The 18163-nt window shown below is 54.6% G+C and overlaps 4 protein-coding genes across 8 annotated transcripts in view; 2 read left to right on the top strand and 2 right to left on the bottom strand.

Annotated features, from left to right (window-relative positions):
• Positions 1–2574, top strand: part of PMF1 (polyamine modulated factor 1) — a 33822-nt gene extending 31248 nt beyond the window's left edge. For both annotated transcript variants that reach the window (XM_066362202.1, XM_066362201.1), the window contains exon 5: positions 206–2574. In XM_066362202.1, coding sequence (XP_066218299.1) covers positions 206–245 — 40 coding nt within the window. In that variant the 3' untranslated portion in view covers positions 246–2574. The remainder of the gene's footprint in view (positions 1–205) is intronic.
• A 162-nt stretch (positions 2575–2736) lies between these two features.
• On the top strand, positions 2737–4756 carry BGLAP (bone gamma-carboxyglutamate protein). The gene is made up of 4 exons (XM_066362205.1): positions 2737–3841; positions 4059–4097; positions 4288–4357; positions 4482–4756. The coding sequence occupies exons 1-4, from the start codon at positions 3703–3705 to the stop codon at positions 4609–4611; spliced, it is 378 nt and encodes a 125-aa protein (XP_066218302.1). The 5' UTR covers positions 2737–3702; the 3' UTR covers positions 4612–4756.
• A 97-nt stretch (positions 4757–4853) lies between these two features.
• PAQR6 (progestin and adipoQ receptor family member 6) lies at positions 4854–9912 on the bottom strand. Of its 2 annotated transcripts, none has more exons than XM_066362199.1 (8): positions 9807–9912; positions 8512–8623; positions 7980–8107; positions 7662–7867; positions 7413–7539; positions 6941–7037; positions 6591–6741; positions 4854–5814 (listed from the first exon to the last, which is right to left on the bottom strand). In XM_066362199.1, the coding sequence occupies exons 2-8, from the start codon at positions 8596–8598 to the stop codon at positions 5540–5542; spliced, it is 1071 nt and encodes a 356-aa protein (XP_066218296.1). In that variant the 5' UTR covers positions 8599–8623; positions 9807–9912; the 3' UTR covers positions 4854–5539. The 2 variants fall into 2 exon arrangements, with proteins under 2 accessions (XP_066218296.1, XP_066218297.1); XM_066362200.1 differs by having other exon boundaries at positions 8548–8623.
• A 787-nt stretch (positions 9913–10699) lies between these two features.
• Positions 10700–18163, bottom strand: part of SMG5 (SMG5 nonsense mediated mRNA decay factor) — a 37919-nt gene continuing 30455 nt past the window's right edge. For all 3 annotated transcript variants that reach the window (XM_066362198.1, XM_066362196.1, XM_066362197.1), the window contains 6 exons: positions 14648–14707; positions 14098–14257; positions 13600–13690; positions 12726–12800; positions 12186–12324; positions 10700–12006 (listed from right to left, as the gene is read on the bottom strand). In XM_066362198.1, the coding sequence (XP_066218295.1) occupies positions 11923–12006; positions 12186–12324; positions 12726–12800; positions 13600–13690; positions 14098–14257; positions 14648–14707 (609 nt within the window). In that variant the 3' untranslated portion in view covers positions 10700–11922. The remainder of the gene's footprint in view (positions 12007–12185; positions 12325–12725; positions 12801–13599; positions 13691–14097; positions 14258–14647; positions 14708–18163) is intronic.

The following is an 18163-nucleotide window of genomic DNA, read 5'->3' as shown; positions in this document are numbered from 1 at the left end:
GGTAGCCAAGGCACCCAGCCTGCCATTAACACTTGTTAAATGGGGTGGTGGGGGAGACTTCTTTACATACCCTGCTGGGCCTTTCTTTGACGTGAGCCACAGACCCCTACCAATCTGGGGGAACCCAGGCCTGGAGGCAAGGACCGCAGGTAGAGGATTTGGATTTTATCCTTTCCCAATTTGTCTCTTCTCCCATTGATGGCAGGCTCTACACAGAGGACAGAAGGAGCTGGTGGCCATGCTGAGGGAGCCTGAGTGAGGAGATGTGCAGGCCCAGGGGCAGAAGGTGGTCAGGGTGAAGGGCAAGCTGCCTCTGAGAACAACTGACACGTTGCCCAGTCCCTAAGCAGCGATGGAATTTGATGGGAGACAAGGCCTGAGCAGTCCCCACTGCCATTGTGCCTTGGGGTCACACACACACACACACACACTCCCCCACCCCTCAAATTCCTCCCCGTTTTCTTCTAACTTGAGGATTCTTGGCCAGGTCCCACCTGGGAATCAGGTGCCATGCCTCTGTCCTCTAGGTTCTGGCCAGTACCTCCACCCCACCTCACACCCCTGCCAGCTCCTGAGCTCTCCCTAGGACCTGGCTTGGGGAATCTGTTTTCAATCTCTACAGATTTCCCCCTTGCCAGCCAGCTGACAGTCATGCCATGTTCTCTCCCACGTCCGTAAATAAACCTCCTCCACCACACTGTAATCTGTAAGCATGTTTCCTCTGCCTGGGTTGCACTTATGGGCCAAGACCCCCTGCTGGGCTCCTGAGTTCTGGCTCTTCAAGGCTTCAGCTGTAGTCCATTGAGAGCCTCCAGTCTCAGGGGGGTTAGTGGGGGTATCTGACCATCATGTGCAGAAGGTCAGTGAAGCCCCTGGTCACAGAAACCAGGTCCCCTGGGTTCCTTGAGGCCAGGACAAGCTTTCAGGGGAGTGTCACTCTGACCAGCCCAGCCCACCTTTCTCTTTGCCAATTTGGGTTAATTCTGAAAAAGGCTCCACTAGTGGGCCTCAGTGTTTGTGTCTGGTGAGTACACACATCGGTAGGCCCTCCAAAAAGCTGGATGCGTAGTCCTCTTGGTTCTCACACCTCACTCAGCCAGGGCCAGCAGAGCATAGGAGGGCTCAGCAAAGGCAGAATAGGTGGAGCCTGACCCATGGTGGTGCAGTGGATAGAGCATCGACCTGGAACTCTGAGGTCAGCTCTTCAAACACCTGGGCTTACCCGGTCAAGGCACTTATGACAAGCAGTCAGTCAATGAACAATTAAAGTGAAGCAACTGTTGATACTTCTCGCTCCCTGCCCCTCTCCTCTCTCTGTAAAATCAATAAATGAAATTTAAAAAAAAAAAGGGCAGGATAGGTGCTTCATCCAGACCAGAGGGTGAAGGGGAGGGGATGGGCAGAGCAAACTTCCTGCCTGGTGAGTCTCACCCCTTACTCTGTGGATAGAGGATTGGTTGGGTCTGTCTAGGACAGGCATGGCCAACATACAGCCCAGTTTATGTGGCCTGCGATTAAATTTTTAATATTCTCCGCATGACACACTGTGGAAATAAGTGGTAGTTTTAAATTGTTGTACATAAAAACCATGATATCTAACATTGTACAACAATGCAAGTTAAAATCTCAGCTACTCAGAAGCGGAAGCGTCTTTCATTATTGGAAATTGAGATATTTAAGAAGATAGTGATACATGGAAAAAAATTCCGCGTGTGACTAATCTAGGGTTAACTTCCAATAATTGGTCAAATGGATTCGTGATACTTCTTTATTTTTTAAATAATTCCATTATAAAGATTTACAACTTTTGTATTTGTGGCATTTTTATAAGCAATTGAATAATGGAAAATATGGAAATTAAAAAAAACTTGCCAAAGAATATTTAGTAATCTTCAGCTCAACTTATATTTGTGAACAAACTTTAATGAATTCTAAATAAAAGTACAACAAGATCGCCTGACCAGGCAGTGGCGCAGTGGATAGAGCATTGGACTGGGATGCTGAGGACCCAGGTTCAAGACCCCGAGGTCTCCAGCTTGAGTGCGGGCTCATTTGGCTTGAGCAAAAAGCTCACCAGCTTGGACCCAAGGTCTCTGGCTCAAGCAAGGGGTTACTTGGTCTGCTGAAGGCCCGAGGTCAAGGCACATATGAGAAAGCAATCAATGAACAACTAAGGTCTCGCAACGAAAAACTGATGATTGATGCTTCTCATCTCTCTCCATTCCTGTCTGTCTGTCCCTGTCTATCCCTCTCTCTGATTCTCTCTCTCTGTCCCTGTAAAGAAAAATAAAAAATACAACAAGATCAAGATTGAATGATTTATATTTGGAGGCTGTGTTAAGAATAGCTACTACAAGTATAGAGCCAGATATTAAAAAAATAATAGGTGATGCAAAGCACCTCAACACATCACATTAATTTTTTTTGTTAATTTGTTGTACTAAATTACTTACATTTATTCATAAATAAGTCACATAATAAAATTTTGTTTACTTAAACAAATCATTTTTGTATTTCACATTTTTTAATTCTAATATTTCGTCCGGACCATGAAAAAGGTTTTCTTTTAATCTGGCCCAGGGGCAAAAACTGTTGGCCATGCCTGGTCTAGGAGCACTGGAAAACTCGGGCATCAGGGGCCCCTTGCTTGCCACCTCCACCAAAATTGAGCCCATGGCTCTTCCCCCCCCCTCCCCCCGGAGCTGCAGCATCCAACCAAACAGACACTCCCTCTGCCCCCTCCTGCCCAGCCACACAGGCCCTGGGGTGGGGGGAGCAAATGCTTTGTCAAGTGAGTGGGTGGAGAGTGAGGTTACCCTCCCTCCTCTGCAGGCTGCGCTGAGGCAGAAGTGGAGCTCAAGTATAGGATGGGGGTTTTCAGACTGGATGTTCTGTCCCCTAGGACAGGTCCCCAAAGTTTTTCATGTGGAGGATGCTGCAAGGACAGGAAGAGTCAGGATCAGGAGCCCAGAGGTGCTCTTCATCTCCTTGTTCTTCAAAGGCCCTGTGAGGGGCACAGGGAAGGTGGTCCTCACGACATTGACCACCTGGCCTGCCCCAGACAGAAACCTGTCCTTAATATCATGCCCAGCCTCACTTGTGTTGGCTTTTGGCTCTTGGCCGTCAGCTAGCTGACCATTTCTTCTGTCCTGATGCACAAGATCTGACCAGAGTCAAGCCACCCCCACGTTAGGCCTGCCTTTGGTGTCTCACAGGGTGAATGAGGCCATCGCTGGACATTCCCTCCCTGGGTTTGGCTCCTGCCCACAGCTGGCAGTGGAAATCACAGTCTGTTAGAGAGCTATAGCCCAGCTCTGCTCCAGTCTATTTTGGACCTCTGGGCCCCTTCCTCCCTGGGTCCCCCCATTCCCCTCCTGGCCTGTCCAGCTGGTGCTCAAACTGAGGCTGAGGTTGGGTCTCTGAGATAGAATAAGTAGGGGCTGGGGGACCTGGGGTGGCCCCCTTAGGGAGGGGCAGGGGGCATCCAGAGGCTGGCAGTCTCGGATTACCACCCACCCTCCTCCTTCACTACCAGGGCCCTGCCCTGTCTGCTCTGTATGCAACCACAACATCCTTTGGGGTTTGGCCTGTAGATCTGGGGCGGATGACCCCCAAATAGCCCTGGCAGGGTTGCCCATGTCCCACCCGCACCATGATCAGGCACCTCCACCCTGGCCTCTAGGCACAGCCCAAAGAGTATAAATGGTGCTGGAGGCTGACAGAAACAGGCCAGCTGAGTCCGTGCAGCAGATCCAACGCAGCCTCTTGAGACACACCATGAGACCCCTCATGCTCCTCACCCTACTGGCCCTGGCTGCACTCTGCCTCACTGGCCAGGCAGGTGAGTATCCCCCACTCCCCCCAGCCAGTGAGGAGGGAGCACCATGGACCCGCTTCTCCTCACTCCTCTACTGGCAGTCCCTTTGGCCATATAAGCTCAATCCATTTGCCCCCAGCTCTGTCCTTGTGGAGGGAGAGAGGGAAGAGCAAGCTGGCAGGCAGGGGAGGAAGGGGGCTGAGGGGTGAGCAGGGGTGATCCGGGCTACTTTCCTTTGCAGATGCAAAGCCCAGCGGTGCGGAGTCTGGCAGAGGTGCAGGTAGGAGGCAGGTCTGATGGGGGCTGTGTGCCACATCACCCAGCTGCCCCACACTCCCTCACTCTGGTCCCCTCAGTCCCATTGCCTCCCTCCTGCTGGCTCCTGTCTGGCTGTCAGGAAGGCCAGTCTGCTCCCCACCTCATCCCCCCAAACTCACAGCCACCTGATGCCTGCCCCCTCTGGTCCACAGCCTTCGTGTCCAAGCAGGAGGGCAGCGAGGTGGTAAAGAGACTCCGGCGCTACCTGGATCACGGGCTGGGGTGAGAGAAAAGGAGGTGATGGGAGGACAGGGTGGGCCCTGGTGAGGACTTCAGAGCCCCATGTGCGGTGGGAGAGGAGGGGGCATTTTGCAGGGAAGCTGATGCCACTGTATTGGGCTCTCAGAGCCCCAGCCCCCTACCCAGATCCCTTGGAGCCCAAGAGGGAGGTGTGTGAGCTCAACCCGGACTGTGACGAGCTGGCTGACCACATTGGCTTCCAAGAGGCCTACAGGCGCTTCTACGGCACAGCCTAGAGCTTGCAGCCCTGCTGGCCCTCTGGCGGCCCCTGCTCTGGTCCTCTCGGGGACCCCTTCCCCGCCCTTCACCCTGACCTCCCTGCCCTACCAGTGTGGGGTCACCATCCATCTAACTGCTCCAGAATAAATTCCAGAAGAGGAATTGGTGGGGTCTGATTCTTTGTCCACCACGGAGTGGGGCAGGGAGGGGGGTTGGTGTTAGGAGGATGGGGAGTGGCAAAGAGGTTTTACCTTTAGTCCCAAAAAGTGCTTCCCAAAGTCTATTGATTTTTTATTTGTACCTGCCTCATTTCAGAAGCATTGAAGGTGGCTTTCTAAAGTCTAACTAGGGTTCCCCCTCTAGCCCAGCACCTCCTCCCACCCCAACCCAGTGCTCCATCCATGACACACTCAGGCAGACCCAGACCCCAGGGTCCTGGACACCTTGAGTACACTACTGTGATCAGGACGGACGCACCACTACAGGCAAAGAGCTATATGCAAATGGCACTGCCTGTTTGAGGGGTGGGAGCCAAAGTGAGCTTCCTGGCCTGGTTAACAAGCACTCAGGGTTAGGCCTCAGTTAGTCATGTTAGCTCTTCACTGGGATGAGCAGAGACTTCCAGGAGCACCAGAAATGGGACCAGATGAAAGGGCCCCAACACCTCCCCAGCCCAGCCTCTGCCAGGGGGTGGGCTCTCTAGCCTGGACACACGTACCTCCCTTCTCAGACCCTCAACACTTATGCCCGCCCCATCAAGAGCACCCTCACCAACCTTCCTGCTCTCTGCCAGCCCACCGGCTCCTCTCCTCTGCACTCTCTCCTCAGTCACTCTTGGTTCTAGTCCCAGGTGTGCCCCCACCTTTTCAGGTCTGGGTCTGGGCTCCTCTCCCACACCAAGGCCTGGCCTTTACCTCCCTCCAGGGCAGGCTCAGAGATGGGGCCTCACTGTTGTTTGGTGTTTGTACTGCCCTCCAGCGGGCCACCCTGCAGCAGGGGGCATGTACTGGGGGCCCGAAATAGGGAGGCTGTGAAGGCAGCAATGATGAGAAGATTTCCAGCCACTGCCAAGCCTAGAGTGGCCACTGTGCCTGCCAGGCCCAGGGTGGGGTCCTGTGTGGCCAGCCAACCTTGGCGAGATTCCATATCAGCCAGCACTGCCTCCAGCTGGAAGTGGGTGCCCAGCACTGCACAGATGTGGAATAGCTGGTGGCTGTGGCCTGTAGGGGGAGGGTGGGCAGGTCAGGGCACATATCCCATTCCCAGGGCTGCCTCATCTCACTCTCTGACCCATGGCAAATCACCCCATCCTCTGGGCCTGCTACTACCCTAAACTTAGGAATAAGAAAACCTGATTCCAAGAATTCTTGGAAAGGGTGAATGAGCTGATATGCATAAAACATAATGCCCCTAGCCCTGGCCGGTTGGCTCAGTGGTGAAGCATCGGCCTGGCGTGCAGGAGTCCTGGGTTCGATTCCCAGCCAGGGCACACAGGAGAAGCGCCCATCTGCTTCTCTACCCTCCCCCTCTCCTTCCTCTCTGTCTCTCTCTTCCCCTCCCGCAGCCGAGGCTCCATTGGAGCAAAGATGGCCCGGGCGCTGAGGATGGCTCTGTGGCCTCTGCCTCAGGCGCTAGAGTGGCTCTGGTCACAACAGAGCGATCCCCCAGATGGGCAGAGCATCGCCCCCTGGTGGGCATGCCGGGTGGATCCCGGTCGGGCACATGCGGGAGTCTGTCTGACTGCCTCCCCGTTTCTGGCTTTGGAAAAATGCAAAACAAAACAAAACAAAAAAAACACAAACATAATGCCCCTAACATACATGCTACTAGTTTTCCTGTTATCTGAGAAATGGGGGTTGGGAACTGGACCCTGAGGACCCTCCAGTGACAGACATTGTCCTCTGGCTGTAATACACCATTTACTCAGTTCACTCTCTGTGCTCTGAGAAGCTGTCTCCCCTTGGCCTTTCCCAGGCCTGGCGGGGCCTGCTCTCACCAATGTAGTCAAAGCGTCCTGGTGCCAGCCGCTCAGGCAGGTGAGAGGCGAAGAGAAAACCAGTGAGCAGTGCGCACAAGAGGTGGTAGCTGTGGCTGGTGCTCAGCGCCTCCTGCCCACAGCTATGGCCCCTGCCCCAGCACAGTCCCAGCTGGCAAAGGAAAAGCAAGGCTGAGAAGGAGGGGTTTGGGGAGTGGACCCAGATGTGTCTGGGAGCTAGTGAGAATGGGGGTCTAGGGGTTACAGCCAGACTAGGTGCTGGGCTTGGAGGGTGGGCAGCAGGGCTGAGGTGAGGGATCAAGGGGGCAGGACTGGAAGGGGCACTAGGCAGGGGCCCCAGGTGCCCTTACCCGATAGAAGAGTGGGAGGTTGTCAAACAGGAAGGGGTAGGCGAAGGCGCCTGTACGGAGGAGTTTACTGAGCCCAGGGCTTTCCAGCTCAGGGAACCTGGGAGGCAGGAGGGAAAGGCTGGTCACTATCCTGGTGCTAGGGTGGGGGTCAGAGGAAAGGCGGGGCCTCTAACCTAGATGGAATATAAGTGTAGCCTAGTGACACATGACCACATCTTTGAAATGGGGATAAAGACATCTGCCTCTTAGGTGGTTGGCAGAATTAAGGGAGACAGTGCAGATATGGTGCCAGTATACAGGCTCTGGCACACAGTAAGTCTCAATAAATGGTCCCCATTGCTCTTAATGTTCAAGAGTACAGAGGCACAGGCACAGGATTGCTGGCCTCCCAGCGGTCCCAGGTGTCGGTGTGATTGCAGGAGCCCTGTCCTCTCCCTCTGTCTTCCCCTTCAAACACTAGCCAAGGACCCACCGGGAGTAGCAGGAGAGGCTGGTGCACAAGAAGGAATTGAGTGCGGCGACGGGCACAAAGAGCTGGTGTAGGCAGCCGTGCAGCCAGGAGGCCGGCATGGAGTAGGCGGCATAGGGGAAGGCGCAGCCTGTGGGGCGCGGGCAGGAGCTGAGGCCCGAACGGTGCGCTCCGCTCCGCAGGTACCGCCGCCCGCCCCCTCACCCAACCCCTGGTCCACCACCCCCTGTCCCCGCCTCCCACGGAGCTCACCCAGGCTGTAGAGGCTGAGTGCGCCGTAGTCCAGGAAATAGCAGATGTGTCGTGCGCGGGGCGACATGGAACTGAAGGTGTGCGCACAGCACGACGCGAAAGGGTAGAGGCAGGCCGGCAGCAGGAAGATGATCAGCGGCCAGTGGTAGGGCTCCGCCTGGAAGCCCGGGCCTCGTGCGAGCGCCAGTAAGCGCCACAGGAAATACCTGCGGTGGCTTGTGTTCAGGTGGCCGCGTCGCCCCGCCCCGCCCCGCGACTCCAGCCTGCAGCCTGCCCAAGTACCCCACTGAGCGCAAGGTCGAGGAGAGCCTCCCTCACCAGGTGGGCAGGAAGTGGGTCCAGATGTTGACAGTCTCGTTGGTCATCTGGAAGGAGCTGAGGATGCAATCCAAAGCCGAGCTGGTGGGGCGGCGGTAGCCAGACATAATGCCGTCTTCCCAGAACACCTGAGGTAGTGGCGGGTGGGAGGGGGTCTCACAATGCTGGGCTCTCTCTCCCCGGGAGAGAGCTGTGGAAGCAGGATTGAAGAGAATGGGCTGGTGGACACAGTGGCCCCCAAGCCGAACTAAACCTGACCTCCCTCTTATCACAGGTTCCAATATCCAGAAAGCAGATAAGAAACAGAAGTGCCAGCAGAAGGGGACAAGATAGGATGCAGGAGTTGGCTGGTGCAGACCCAGCACTCCAGGGAAGGAGACCCTTACAGGAGCAGTCTGGGCCTAGGGAGTGGGTCACAAGCCTGTTCCTTAGAGAACAGAGGAAGAGTCTCACACTGGAATGGGAGGGATAAGAGTGAGCTTGCAGGAGGGACTTCCCCTATTGCTAAAAGAACCTCAGCCCCAGTCAGTACCCTGGGAAGTAGGAGGTGGAGAGTGTGGCCTCTCACCCTGGGGACCTGGTGCACTTGAAGGAGTTGGGGTAGCTTCAGACTGAGCATGGTGGCCTGGCACCTCCACGTTGACCTAGATACAGAGGGGGGTGGGAGAAAATCAGATATCTGCTCCTATCCACAGACTGCTTATCACCCAGGGCCAGGCTGGGGGGCTGGTCACTGAGTCCCAGGGTGGGCTGTGCAAGCATGTGTGTGGGTGGTGGCTGGCCACCAAGCTGCTTACTTCAGGCCAGGGGAGGGTGGCTCAGCTTCCCTGACCCCTCCCCATCCTAGCCTGGGGGCATTCAGTTTCCCCATTGTGGGGGGGGGCAGGGGGGGCGGTCAGACTTAGCCCAGCATTGAGTGAATGCTGCCTTGGTGTAACCCCAGACCTTAGGTCCAGGCCCTCAATCCTCCAATTCTGTCTGCAGAAATCTAACTCATGGAAGTCAATGCAGAGACCCCAAGCCCACCAACCCACCACCGAAAGCCCTTGGCCTACAGTGTGCAGGCTGAACACAGAAAACTCATGATCCTCAGTGGGAGAATTATTGGAGAGGCCAGATGCCAGGGGCGAGAAATTAAGGGAACAACTGGTTCTTCTCTGAGGATGCTTGTGCCCCAGGGGGCATTCAGGTCCCTCTCCCTTCTGAGCCCTGCAGCCCCAGACCTGTGCACTGCCTCCGGTTGGCCATGGCTCTGCTACCCCGCCTGCCTCAGGCCGCCTCTCCCAGGCACATTCTTTGGCACAAGTGGTGGGGCAGGGCCAGCTAGGCAGTGGAACTGCCCCAAGAGGAGGGAGGATAGGACACTTCCCCCATATCCCAAGGCCCAAACTTTTCAGCAACTCTACAGCCTAGCCCTGGCCTCTTCCTGCCACCAACTTCAATGGTGCTCCGTGGGCCTCACCCCACCCATTGGTCCCCCAACAGTTTGGGGATTCTCTGCCAGAGCTGGGTACTGGGGACTTGGCTAGACACAAGACAGATCTGGTTCCTAGTCCCTGCACCCCTGCTAAGCCTTAAGATAGAGGCCTTGAGAGGTATCTCCTGCCTAGGAGCAGGATGGGAATGGTCTGACCCAAGTGCTGCCCAGTGACTTGGGGGAGGAGTGGGAAAGGAAGTGCTGGCTGGGTTCCAGCTCCTCTCGGGGTCCCTTCCCTTAGCATAGGGTTTGGAGGTCTGTGTAGTGTGGAGCCTTGTAGGTGGGGGAGGGACAGAAGCAGACCCTAATTCCCCCCAATGGGTGGTAGAGCCCCAGGTGAGCTTCCTTACCCACAGCTTGACTTGCACTCCGAAGCAGGTGGGTCAGAAGGCCCGGGGTGCTTCTGCCAGGTCAACGGGAGGGAGAAGAGAGTGGCAGGCCAGTGGACCAGGCCTGGGCAGGCAGTGGGAAACAAAGGGGAGCCAGGGAACAATCCCAGCCTTGTCCAGCCTCCAGGGAGCAGCGCAGGGTGGCCCAGCCCTATTAGCAGGCAGCTCACTGGGCCTCCTGCACACAGCCAGCCCCTCCAAGCTTGACTGAAACAGATGACTGGCCAGAACAGGCTGGGGCACTAGCCAGGAGGAGGACAGTGTGATACAGGCTCCCCCTCCGATCGGGCTGTACCACCATTCCAGCTTTCCCAGTTCAGGGTAGGCTCTGCCATAGACTGGGCAAATTCCAAATCCTGGCCTTGGGCTTCAGAAGCCACCGCTTACTGTGCTTCAATGCCGCTCAGCTCCCGATGCTAGGCAGAGTCCAGAGCAAATGCCTTTAGGAATTGTTGGTTCAACTACAAGGGATTTGCCAAGCTTACTCCTCAAAGACACACCTGAGGTGCCAGTCTTTGCTGAGACAGTTATTGAGGCTGGTTTCAAGGCTTATCCCTCCCCCTTGAGGATGCTTCTCTGATTCAGAGGACCCAACTGGAGATAGCAAACCAGCCCCAGGCAGCACTGTGGCCTTCAAAATACTGTTTTCACCTATCACCCCTGCAAAGGCACCAGCTCAGTTCACAGGATCGACGACTTGACAATGTCACAAAACAATTTCTGGTTTTTCTGGAATTGCCAACTTTTTCCTACAGTGGGCCCATCTTGAAGAAACCTTTCCAGAATGCCACTTTTAGCATGTCCTCTCCAATATCCCAATAAAACTGTACAGAAAGGCACCAGGAGACAGGGAGTGGGCTTCAGGGGTCTTTATTAAGTGATGCTTTCATCTCAGTTTGACAAGGATTGGGAGTGGGGTTGACCCTACTCCCCCCAGGTTGTCCCAGAGCTGCTGTCTTGGAAGGAAGGAGGCAGGAAGCCTGCCCTCTGAGAACGGCCTGGGAAGCTAGGCTAGAGCTGGGGTGAGGGACAGCAGAACTGAGATTCCCACCCTCCACTCCAGGGGGAGGGGCTAAGGCAGTCCTGGCCAAAGCTCCCCACCCACAGCACTGCTCTCGCTCCATTCACTGTCCTGCGCTATTGAGCTCTTCATGATCTCGGCTCCCTGTCACCTCCACATTCCAAAAGCCAGCCCCATCCTCAGTCCTTCCAGGCCTTCAGTCCTGGGGAAGGGAGAGTTAGGAAGCCCATCAAGATGAGGGATCCTGACTGGGCAGCCTCAGACTTTACCCCCCTCTCTTCTTACTGGATCCACTGTCCCAGCACAGCAGCCAAGAGCACAAAGGATGGTGACTGTTGTTGGGCTGGTGGGCATAGGAACTCTCACTGGCGTACAGGCCAGACTGCCTGCAGCCATTTGTGGGGCCTGCTCCCTGCCCTGGAAGCCAGACAGAGGGAGAACAGACAGCAGGTGGGGCAACTGGGTGTGCAGCCCAGGCCCTGCCATCTTGCAGAAGCTCCAGACTACTCCAGGCCCCTCTTCTTTGAGTCCCCAAAGCTCCAGAGTTGCCCAGCCTCCAGAAGGGGGAAATGAGAGAATGGGTGATCTTCGAGGGGAAGAGTTTGCAGAAAACCACCCAGATATCTGGTGTTCCCAACTCTTCCCCCAGGGCTGGAGGGTCCAAACTCCTAGCCCCAACCACCCTGCATCTTGAGTGAAGGGCCGCTTTTGCCGACCCTGCCCTCAGAGGTCCAGGAACCACTCCAATGAAATTCAGGCACCCATGCCTGCCACCTGCCTCTGGGACAGCAGGAAGGTTGAGGCAGGAAGGCTGACTAGGGGCCTCTCCTACTCCTGGCACTTTCCTCACTTTCCTGACATCGTCTTGGCAACAGGGGGACCCTACCCTCCCAGCTGGCTCCTGGGCCCTCCCTCGGCCTGTGTGCAGCTGGGCTTCCTTTCCGAGTGCGTGCATGAGCTTGCGTGTGGTGGGGTGACTACAGGTGGTGGTCCTGGCAGCCAGGGAGGGCAGGAAAGATCTGGAGTCAGCCCCACTGCAGGGCTTGGGGATCAGTCTCAACCAATCTCCTTCCACTGCTTGTAGAAGTCCAGAACATTCTTGATATCCACATTGGCATGTGCAGCGGCCTGCAGGGCTGCCTGTGGAAGGGGGTATGACAGATGAGAGTCTGACCAGGATCCTGAACTATGGGACAAGTCACTGCGGGGCTAGGTAAGGGGTGACAGAAAAGAAAAGGGCAACTGTCTGGAGGGTCTGAGGAGGCTCTATTCTGGAGCCTCTTCCCCACTTTAGTCCCCTCACTCGCCCCATAACCCACCTGCATAGGGCCTGAGAGCACGCTGGGGTTGTCCAGTGGAAGGCCTGTGATGATGGTCACCATGCCACTTGGGTCCTCCTCACCTGCCCCATGGGCCAAAGTCAGCTGTTTGCAGCTGTCCAGGATCTTATACAGAGTCCTGGTGGAGAGGGGGAGAAAGTTGGCCAAGCCCCAGCATTAGCACAGCCCGGACACCAGGATTTCCAGGGCACGGGGGAGGCCTAGGGTGGGGAGGGCACCAGCAAGGAGTGAGCAATGAGGCAGCTGAGGCAGCAGGTCCTGGAAGCTGGTGCTGGAGCGTGCTGTGGGAAGTGGGCACTCGTGCACTGAGTGAGGACACCAAGCCCAAGCCTCTCAAGGCCGAGGGTGCTAGAGCAACTTCTTCCTCCAAGGTAAGACTTGCAGGAGGCCCCAGACTGGGTCTGCCCCGTCTCAGAATCCCTCGGCCCTGTCCTGCTCTCCCGGGAGGCGGCACAGAGGAGCCGGGGCAGCGAGGCAGGCAGTCTGTCTGAGGCTCTAGGGGAGGGACTGAAACTTTACCAGGCCTCTGCATCCTGTCTCTTCAGCTTATGTCGCTCAAAGCTCTTCCCCACCTCTTTCTGGCAGCGAATGTACCTGCAAAGGACACAGGAGAGTGGCGATGGGGGGCAGAGTAGGGAGGGTGTCTCACACAGAGCAGACCATTGTGGCTCAGGGGCCCAGATCCAGGGGAGCAGGGAGGGGCACATCTCTCCCGTCACAGGTCTGTTGGGAGTCATTTCGACATTTCTTGGATGCTGGCTCAGTTTTCCTCCTGATAACATCAATTCCTCGTCCTCCCACAGGGAGGAGCTGGGAGGGGAGAAGAGCAGATGCTTTTCAAGTCAGGGCTTCTGGAGACAAGTAGGCTTTGTGCAGCTTTCAGCCAGGCAGGGCAGATGTGGGGGTGGGGGGGAGAGGGTGTCAGCTAGCAGGGAGGGCAGGACAAGCCTGCGGTCTGCTCATCACGGCTTCAGGGGGAGGCAGGAAGCCCCAGGCAGATCCAAGGAAAGCACTCCTACGTAGAAGACCTGATCACCAGTCCCACCCAAAAGCAGGAGAAAGGCTTGCAAAGGTGCCATCAGCCTGGGGCTGGGAAGTTTGTCCCCTCTTCCTGATGATACTGACTTCATGTGTGCCCCAGAAGCAAATGGGCAGCAGGTCAGCGCTCCCCTGCAGGGCTCCTGGCTCTTCTGATCGCCCTCTACTTCAGCATCTAAGACCTTTACTTCTTAGTATTTCTTAGAAACCTTACCAACTTCTTTGGTTTCCCTCCCCAGGAGTGAGCAAACTGTGAGCAGGGACTGCAGGTGTCTTCCCCACAGGTAACGAGGAATACATACGCAGTTGTCTGGGAGACACTGGCTCGGCACAGGCCTCACAGGCCAACACTCACCTGTTTCCTTTTTTAAATTCTGCTTCTAGGTATCGAATTCCATCCCGGGCCCCTGGGTGTTCCTTCTTCAGCAAATCCAGGCCATCAATCACTAGTGGGCACGGTGGGGGAGGGGAAGGACAAAACAGACGAGTTCAGAGTGCTGTGACGTGGGCTCTGCAGGAAGTATCTGAGCTCCTCCAGCACATACTGCAGGAAAAGAAGGGACTATGACTCTGACAGGGCTCCTGACAGCCTGTCAGAGAACAAGACCTTCTGCTAGTTATATACTCGGCAAGATACCAGATGCTTTCACTAAGCTATTCTCATCTGTTTCTCCATCAGGGTTAACAGAGAAGATCACTCCCATTTCACAGGTGAAGTGACTGAGGCTCAGAAGTGGTAGGATTTGACCAAGGCCACTGTGTATAAACTGGGTCCCAAAAAAGGGTCTCTCCATCCCAAGCCCAGAGTTTCTTTCAGCCACACTCTGTCCTCCCACCTCCCCAACATGCTCACCTGTCCTTGGGATGATGACGATGAAGCGGCCACTGGTAGCCAGCTGGCGGATGATGGGGAGGTGGTGGCAGAGGGCCTGGGTGTCGGGGACGAGGTAAGGTGACATTGCTGATTGGGCCTTGGGTTGCTGTAGGCTCCCTTCCAGCTGAGAGACCTCGAGCTGGTGAGAGAAGGCAGAGCGGGTGGAGCTGTGTGGGCCCCACAGCCTGGGAAGGGGGAAAATGGAATACAAGAGGGCTCTTATGGGTCTCCTCCTGCTGCCCCAGGGACAGGGGACTCCTCCTAATGGCCTCGGAGAAAAAGTAGACAAAAACAGGGTTAAAGTACAGAGAGAGAGGAAAAGAGACAGAAGGGAAGGCAGCAGGAAGACGTTCTGAAGGCTTTGTGAAGAACAGCGCTGGGAGGGTGATCTCGGAGGCCAGGAAGGTAACCTGAGCAAAGTGGAGGGCCGCAGGGAAAGGGACTGCAGCTGGAGGGGGAGGGGCTATGGTGGGTTTTAGGCAATGACCAGGTTAAGAGTAGGAACAGTCCTTGGGCTCCGACTTCCTACCTGAAGTCGTAGCTGGGCCATGTCTCTCATCAGCCTGTTCCGCCGAGCTTCTTCCTGTGCCTACAAGGGAAAAAAACAAATGCTCAGCTTGGGATGAGGAGTTGGGGCCATATTCCTTTCGCCAGCAATCAAGAAAACCAAGAATAATTCTGGAGTCTGAAGTAGGTATGGCCTCATACAAAGTCAGCTCTCTATTGATCCTGCTAAGTAAAAAGAAGAGAAGCACGAGAGAAAAATATTCCTCACTGTGTTCTCGCATCCAGGAGGGGGGAGCGGACCGTGGGCACTGTCATCGCAGAGGACAGCCCCTGCTGTGCCTTGGGGCCTGAGCTCCGCCCCTCTGCTCTCCTCACTCCATTCTCCCTTCCAGGGGCTATCGTCCATGCACCACCTCCTCACCTTGCCCACTTCTTCCAAATCTGCAGCTTCAGCTCACACCCAACCATCCCGGACCCACATAGCCAACCACCTACTTAGCAGTCCCATCTATTTCTCCAAACCTCCTCCTCTTCCTCTAGTGTTCCCCAACCTGGTAAATAAACCACCATCTACCCTACTCAGAAAGCTGAGCTGGCTTTGACTTTTCCTTTTCTCAGCCCCAGCAATTACCGGGCCTCTCACTCCTGTCAATTGTACCTCCTAAAAAAACTATTCAAATCCTTCCACATCCCGCCATCTCCACTGCACAACTCTAGTCTAAGCCAGCATCTCCCACCTCAACTATTATACCTACCTCCTTACTAGTCTCTGCCTCTAACCAAGGCTTCTTCCAAAAAAACCATCTGATATCCATCATGGGCCTGACTAAAAGTCCTTTGATGGTTTTCCTTTGTCTTTTGGACAAAGTGCAAATTTCTTAATATAGTCTAAAAGATGAGACCATAGATGACAACTTATCCTAAAAGATATGGGCAGCCACTAAAGGCTCTGTGATGACTACAGTGGCATCATTAGAGTGGTGCTTTAAAATGTGAGTCTGAAATGTATCATCTCATTCTAATCCTGACAGGACACCCGACAAAGCCAAACCGAGGGACACTCTACAAGATAACCGACCAGTACTATTCGGGAGTAGGAAGGTCATGAAAGACAAGGAAAGACTGAGGAACTGTCACAGACTGGAGGAGATTAAGGAGACAAAACAACCAAATGCAAAGTGGGATCCTGGGAGGGAAAACAGACCTTAGTGGAAAAACTAGTGAAATCTGAATGTAGTCCACAGTTATGTACCATTCCTTACTTTCCTAGGTTTGTCTTTTTTTTTCCCCTAGTGAGAGAGAGAGAGAGACACACACACACACACAAACAGGGACAGACAGGAAGGGAGAGAGATGAGAAGCATCAATTCTTCGTTGCATCTCCTTAGTTGTTCACTGATTGCTTCCTCATACATGCCTTGGGGGGGGGGCGAGGGGGGCTCCAGCTGGGCCAGTGACCCCCATCAAGCCAGAGACCTTTGTGCTCAAGCCAGCAACCATGAGGTCATGTCTATGACCCCATGCTCAAGTTGGCGACCCCGTGCCCAAGCTGGTGAGTCCATGCTCAAGCCAGTGAATTTGGGGTTTCAAATCTGGGTCCTCAGTATTCCAGGTTGATACTCTATCCACTGTGGCACCTTACTTTCTTAGTTTTGATAATTACACTATAGTTACGTAAGATCCATCTCCACTCCGATCCTCTCTGCAGAGCCCTGCACAACAAATAGTGCTCCTGCCCAAAATGCTGAGTATCCCCTTTGAAAAATACTGGTAGAGGAAGGAAAGAAGACCAGAACTTAAGTGAGAGCCATTTTCTTATAGGCCACTGGCAGACTGGTAAGGAAATAGAGCACTAGACAAACTCACCTTTTCTAACTGTCAAAATCAAGCCCAGGAATCTTACTTTTAGGCTAAAATTAGAGTTGTGAAACCCCATGTTCCAGGAGAGGGATGGGAGTAAGTCCCCCCAGCGACCCAGTGCAATGAGTGGGGATCCACCCGGACCCAGGAAGAGGAGTGCTGTGTGGATCTCAGGCTCTGCCGCCTCTGGTCCAGGAGTTCAGAGATGTGGGCTGACGTGTTCCTCTGGGGAAACCTGAGGTCTCACCAGAAGAGATGGAAGAGCCCCAGAAAGTAGGAGCAGCGACTTCTGGTGCCCAAGTGGTACCAGAAAACTGAGCCCACAGCAGCTTTGAACACAGACAAGAACCTGATCTGTCCATTTCAGAGCCCTAGCGCTTCCTGATCTGTAGAATGAGGATCCAGCACCTACCTTACAGGATTGCTGCGAGGGTTAAATGAGATGTCATACAAACCAGGCTTTGCACACAGAAAGCTCTCGATAAATGACAGGGGCTAGCATGGCAGTATGACGATGACAACACTGCTGTTGCTGCTAGGAGATAAAGCCCTCGGGTGCACCCCTGGGACTCAGGCAGAGCAGGAGGCAGCCCCGTGGCAATGTGGCCCGGGGCCAGCTTGGTCGATGGTGTCCAATACCACATGAGAGGCGCTCTCAGGTACTCCTTGCCCCTCTGGAGCAGTCTTCAAGAATTTAGGCTAGAGGAAATGCTTGCAAAAACTTTTAACAGTTTTTGAAGCTATGTAATTTCCCCATGGTCATTTTTGTAACCCTCCTGTATATTCCCCAATGGAACAGCAGTAAAAACCTTAACACAAAGAATTATTTTTAACAAAATGTCCTTGCTTTTAAGACAGTAAGGAAGAGAATTTCTGGAGAGCCTGTACTCCTTCCCAGCCAAGACTGTGTGCAGGAAGGAGGTGCTCAGACAAGTAGGGAAGCCTGGGCTAAGGAAGGAGGGACACAGGGAAAGGACTGGCTTAGGATGAAAAAGAACGTAAGGCTTCCCTAGCCACATGCCGCCCCCCCCCCCCCAAAGTGTACGGGAGCCACTCAGCTCAGGGAGGACGACATACCCAGAGCTATGCAGGCCCCACTGTGGAACACAGACTGTGCTCACAAAGTATTAGCCTCACAAGAGAAAAGTCTGTCTTGTTTGGGGCTGTAACCTCAGTGCCTGGAATACTGACAGGTCCGACACAGAACAGACTCTCAATAAATATTTATGGGATAAATTACTGAATGGAAAAGGGGTAAAATAGGCCGCCTCCACCTGTCTGAGGCCTCTGGGGGATGGGAAGGTCCCTGCATGGTGTCTGATACAACATCCCTCTACTCCCTTCCATTCGTCCGTCTTCAGCCCTCTGAGAGGGAAGGGAAGAGAGGGAGCATCTGCTGTGATCATGTACAAGGTGCCTGATAGGCACTATCATTCCATCATCACAACGAAAGCTGATGCTGCAATTCCCACAAAACCGAAAAGGAAAGAGGCTTAGCAAGGGTTAAGCAACTCGCTCAAATCACAGACAAGGACATGACAGAGATGGCCCCCAATCCCCAGGCTGTCTGGATACTGGTCCAGTGCCATGCTGCCTCTGCTCAGAGCAACTCTCATTCCTGTCGGGCAGCCTCTCCCTTAGTTTCCTTCCCTGCTTCCTCTCTCCCCAGGCTCAGTTT

This window comes from Saccopteryx leptura, chromosome 2 (assembly GCF_036850995.1).
Source record: "Saccopteryx leptura isolate mSacLep1 chromosome 2, mSacLep1_pri_phased_curated, whole genome shotgun sequence".
Classification (NCBI taxonomy): domain Eukaryota; kingdom Metazoa; phylum Chordata; class Mammalia; order Chiroptera; family Emballonuridae; genus Saccopteryx; species Saccopteryx leptura.
Note: the sequence above shows the minus strand (reverse complement) of the source record. Positions and strands in the feature narration are given on the sequence as shown.

What these genes read in the sequence shown, in the direction of transcription:
- BGLAP (XM_066362205.1), top strand. Translation starts at nt 3,703, where the DNA reads ATGGTGCTGGAGGCTGACAGAAACAGGCCAGCTGAGTCCGTGCAGCAG. An exon ending in CTGCCTCACTGGCCAGGCAG is followed by an intron (nt 3,842 to 4,058) that starts GTGAGTATCCCC and finishes TTTCCTTTGCAG; the next exon opens with ATGCAAAGCCCAGCGGTGCG. An exon ending in GGAGTCTGGCAGAGGTGCAG is followed by an intron (nt 4,098 to 4,287) that starts GTAGGAGGCAGG and finishes TCTGGTCCACAG; the next exon opens with CCTTCGTGTCCAAGCAGGAG.
- PAQR6 (XM_066362199.1), bottom strand. Translation starts at nt 8,598, where the DNA reads ATGCTCAGTCTGAAGCTACCCCAACTCCTTCAAGTGCACCAGGTCCCC. An exon ending in ACTCAGCCTCTACAGCCTGG is followed by an intron (nt 7,540 to 7,661) that starts GTGAGCTCCGTG and finishes CGCGCCCCACAG; the next exon opens with GCTGCGCCTTCCCCTATGCC. An exon ending in AGGACGCTTTGACTACATTG is followed by an intron (nt 5,815 to 6,590) that starts GTGAGAGCAGGC and finishes CTCCCCCTACAG; the next exon opens with GCCACAGCCACCAGCTATTC.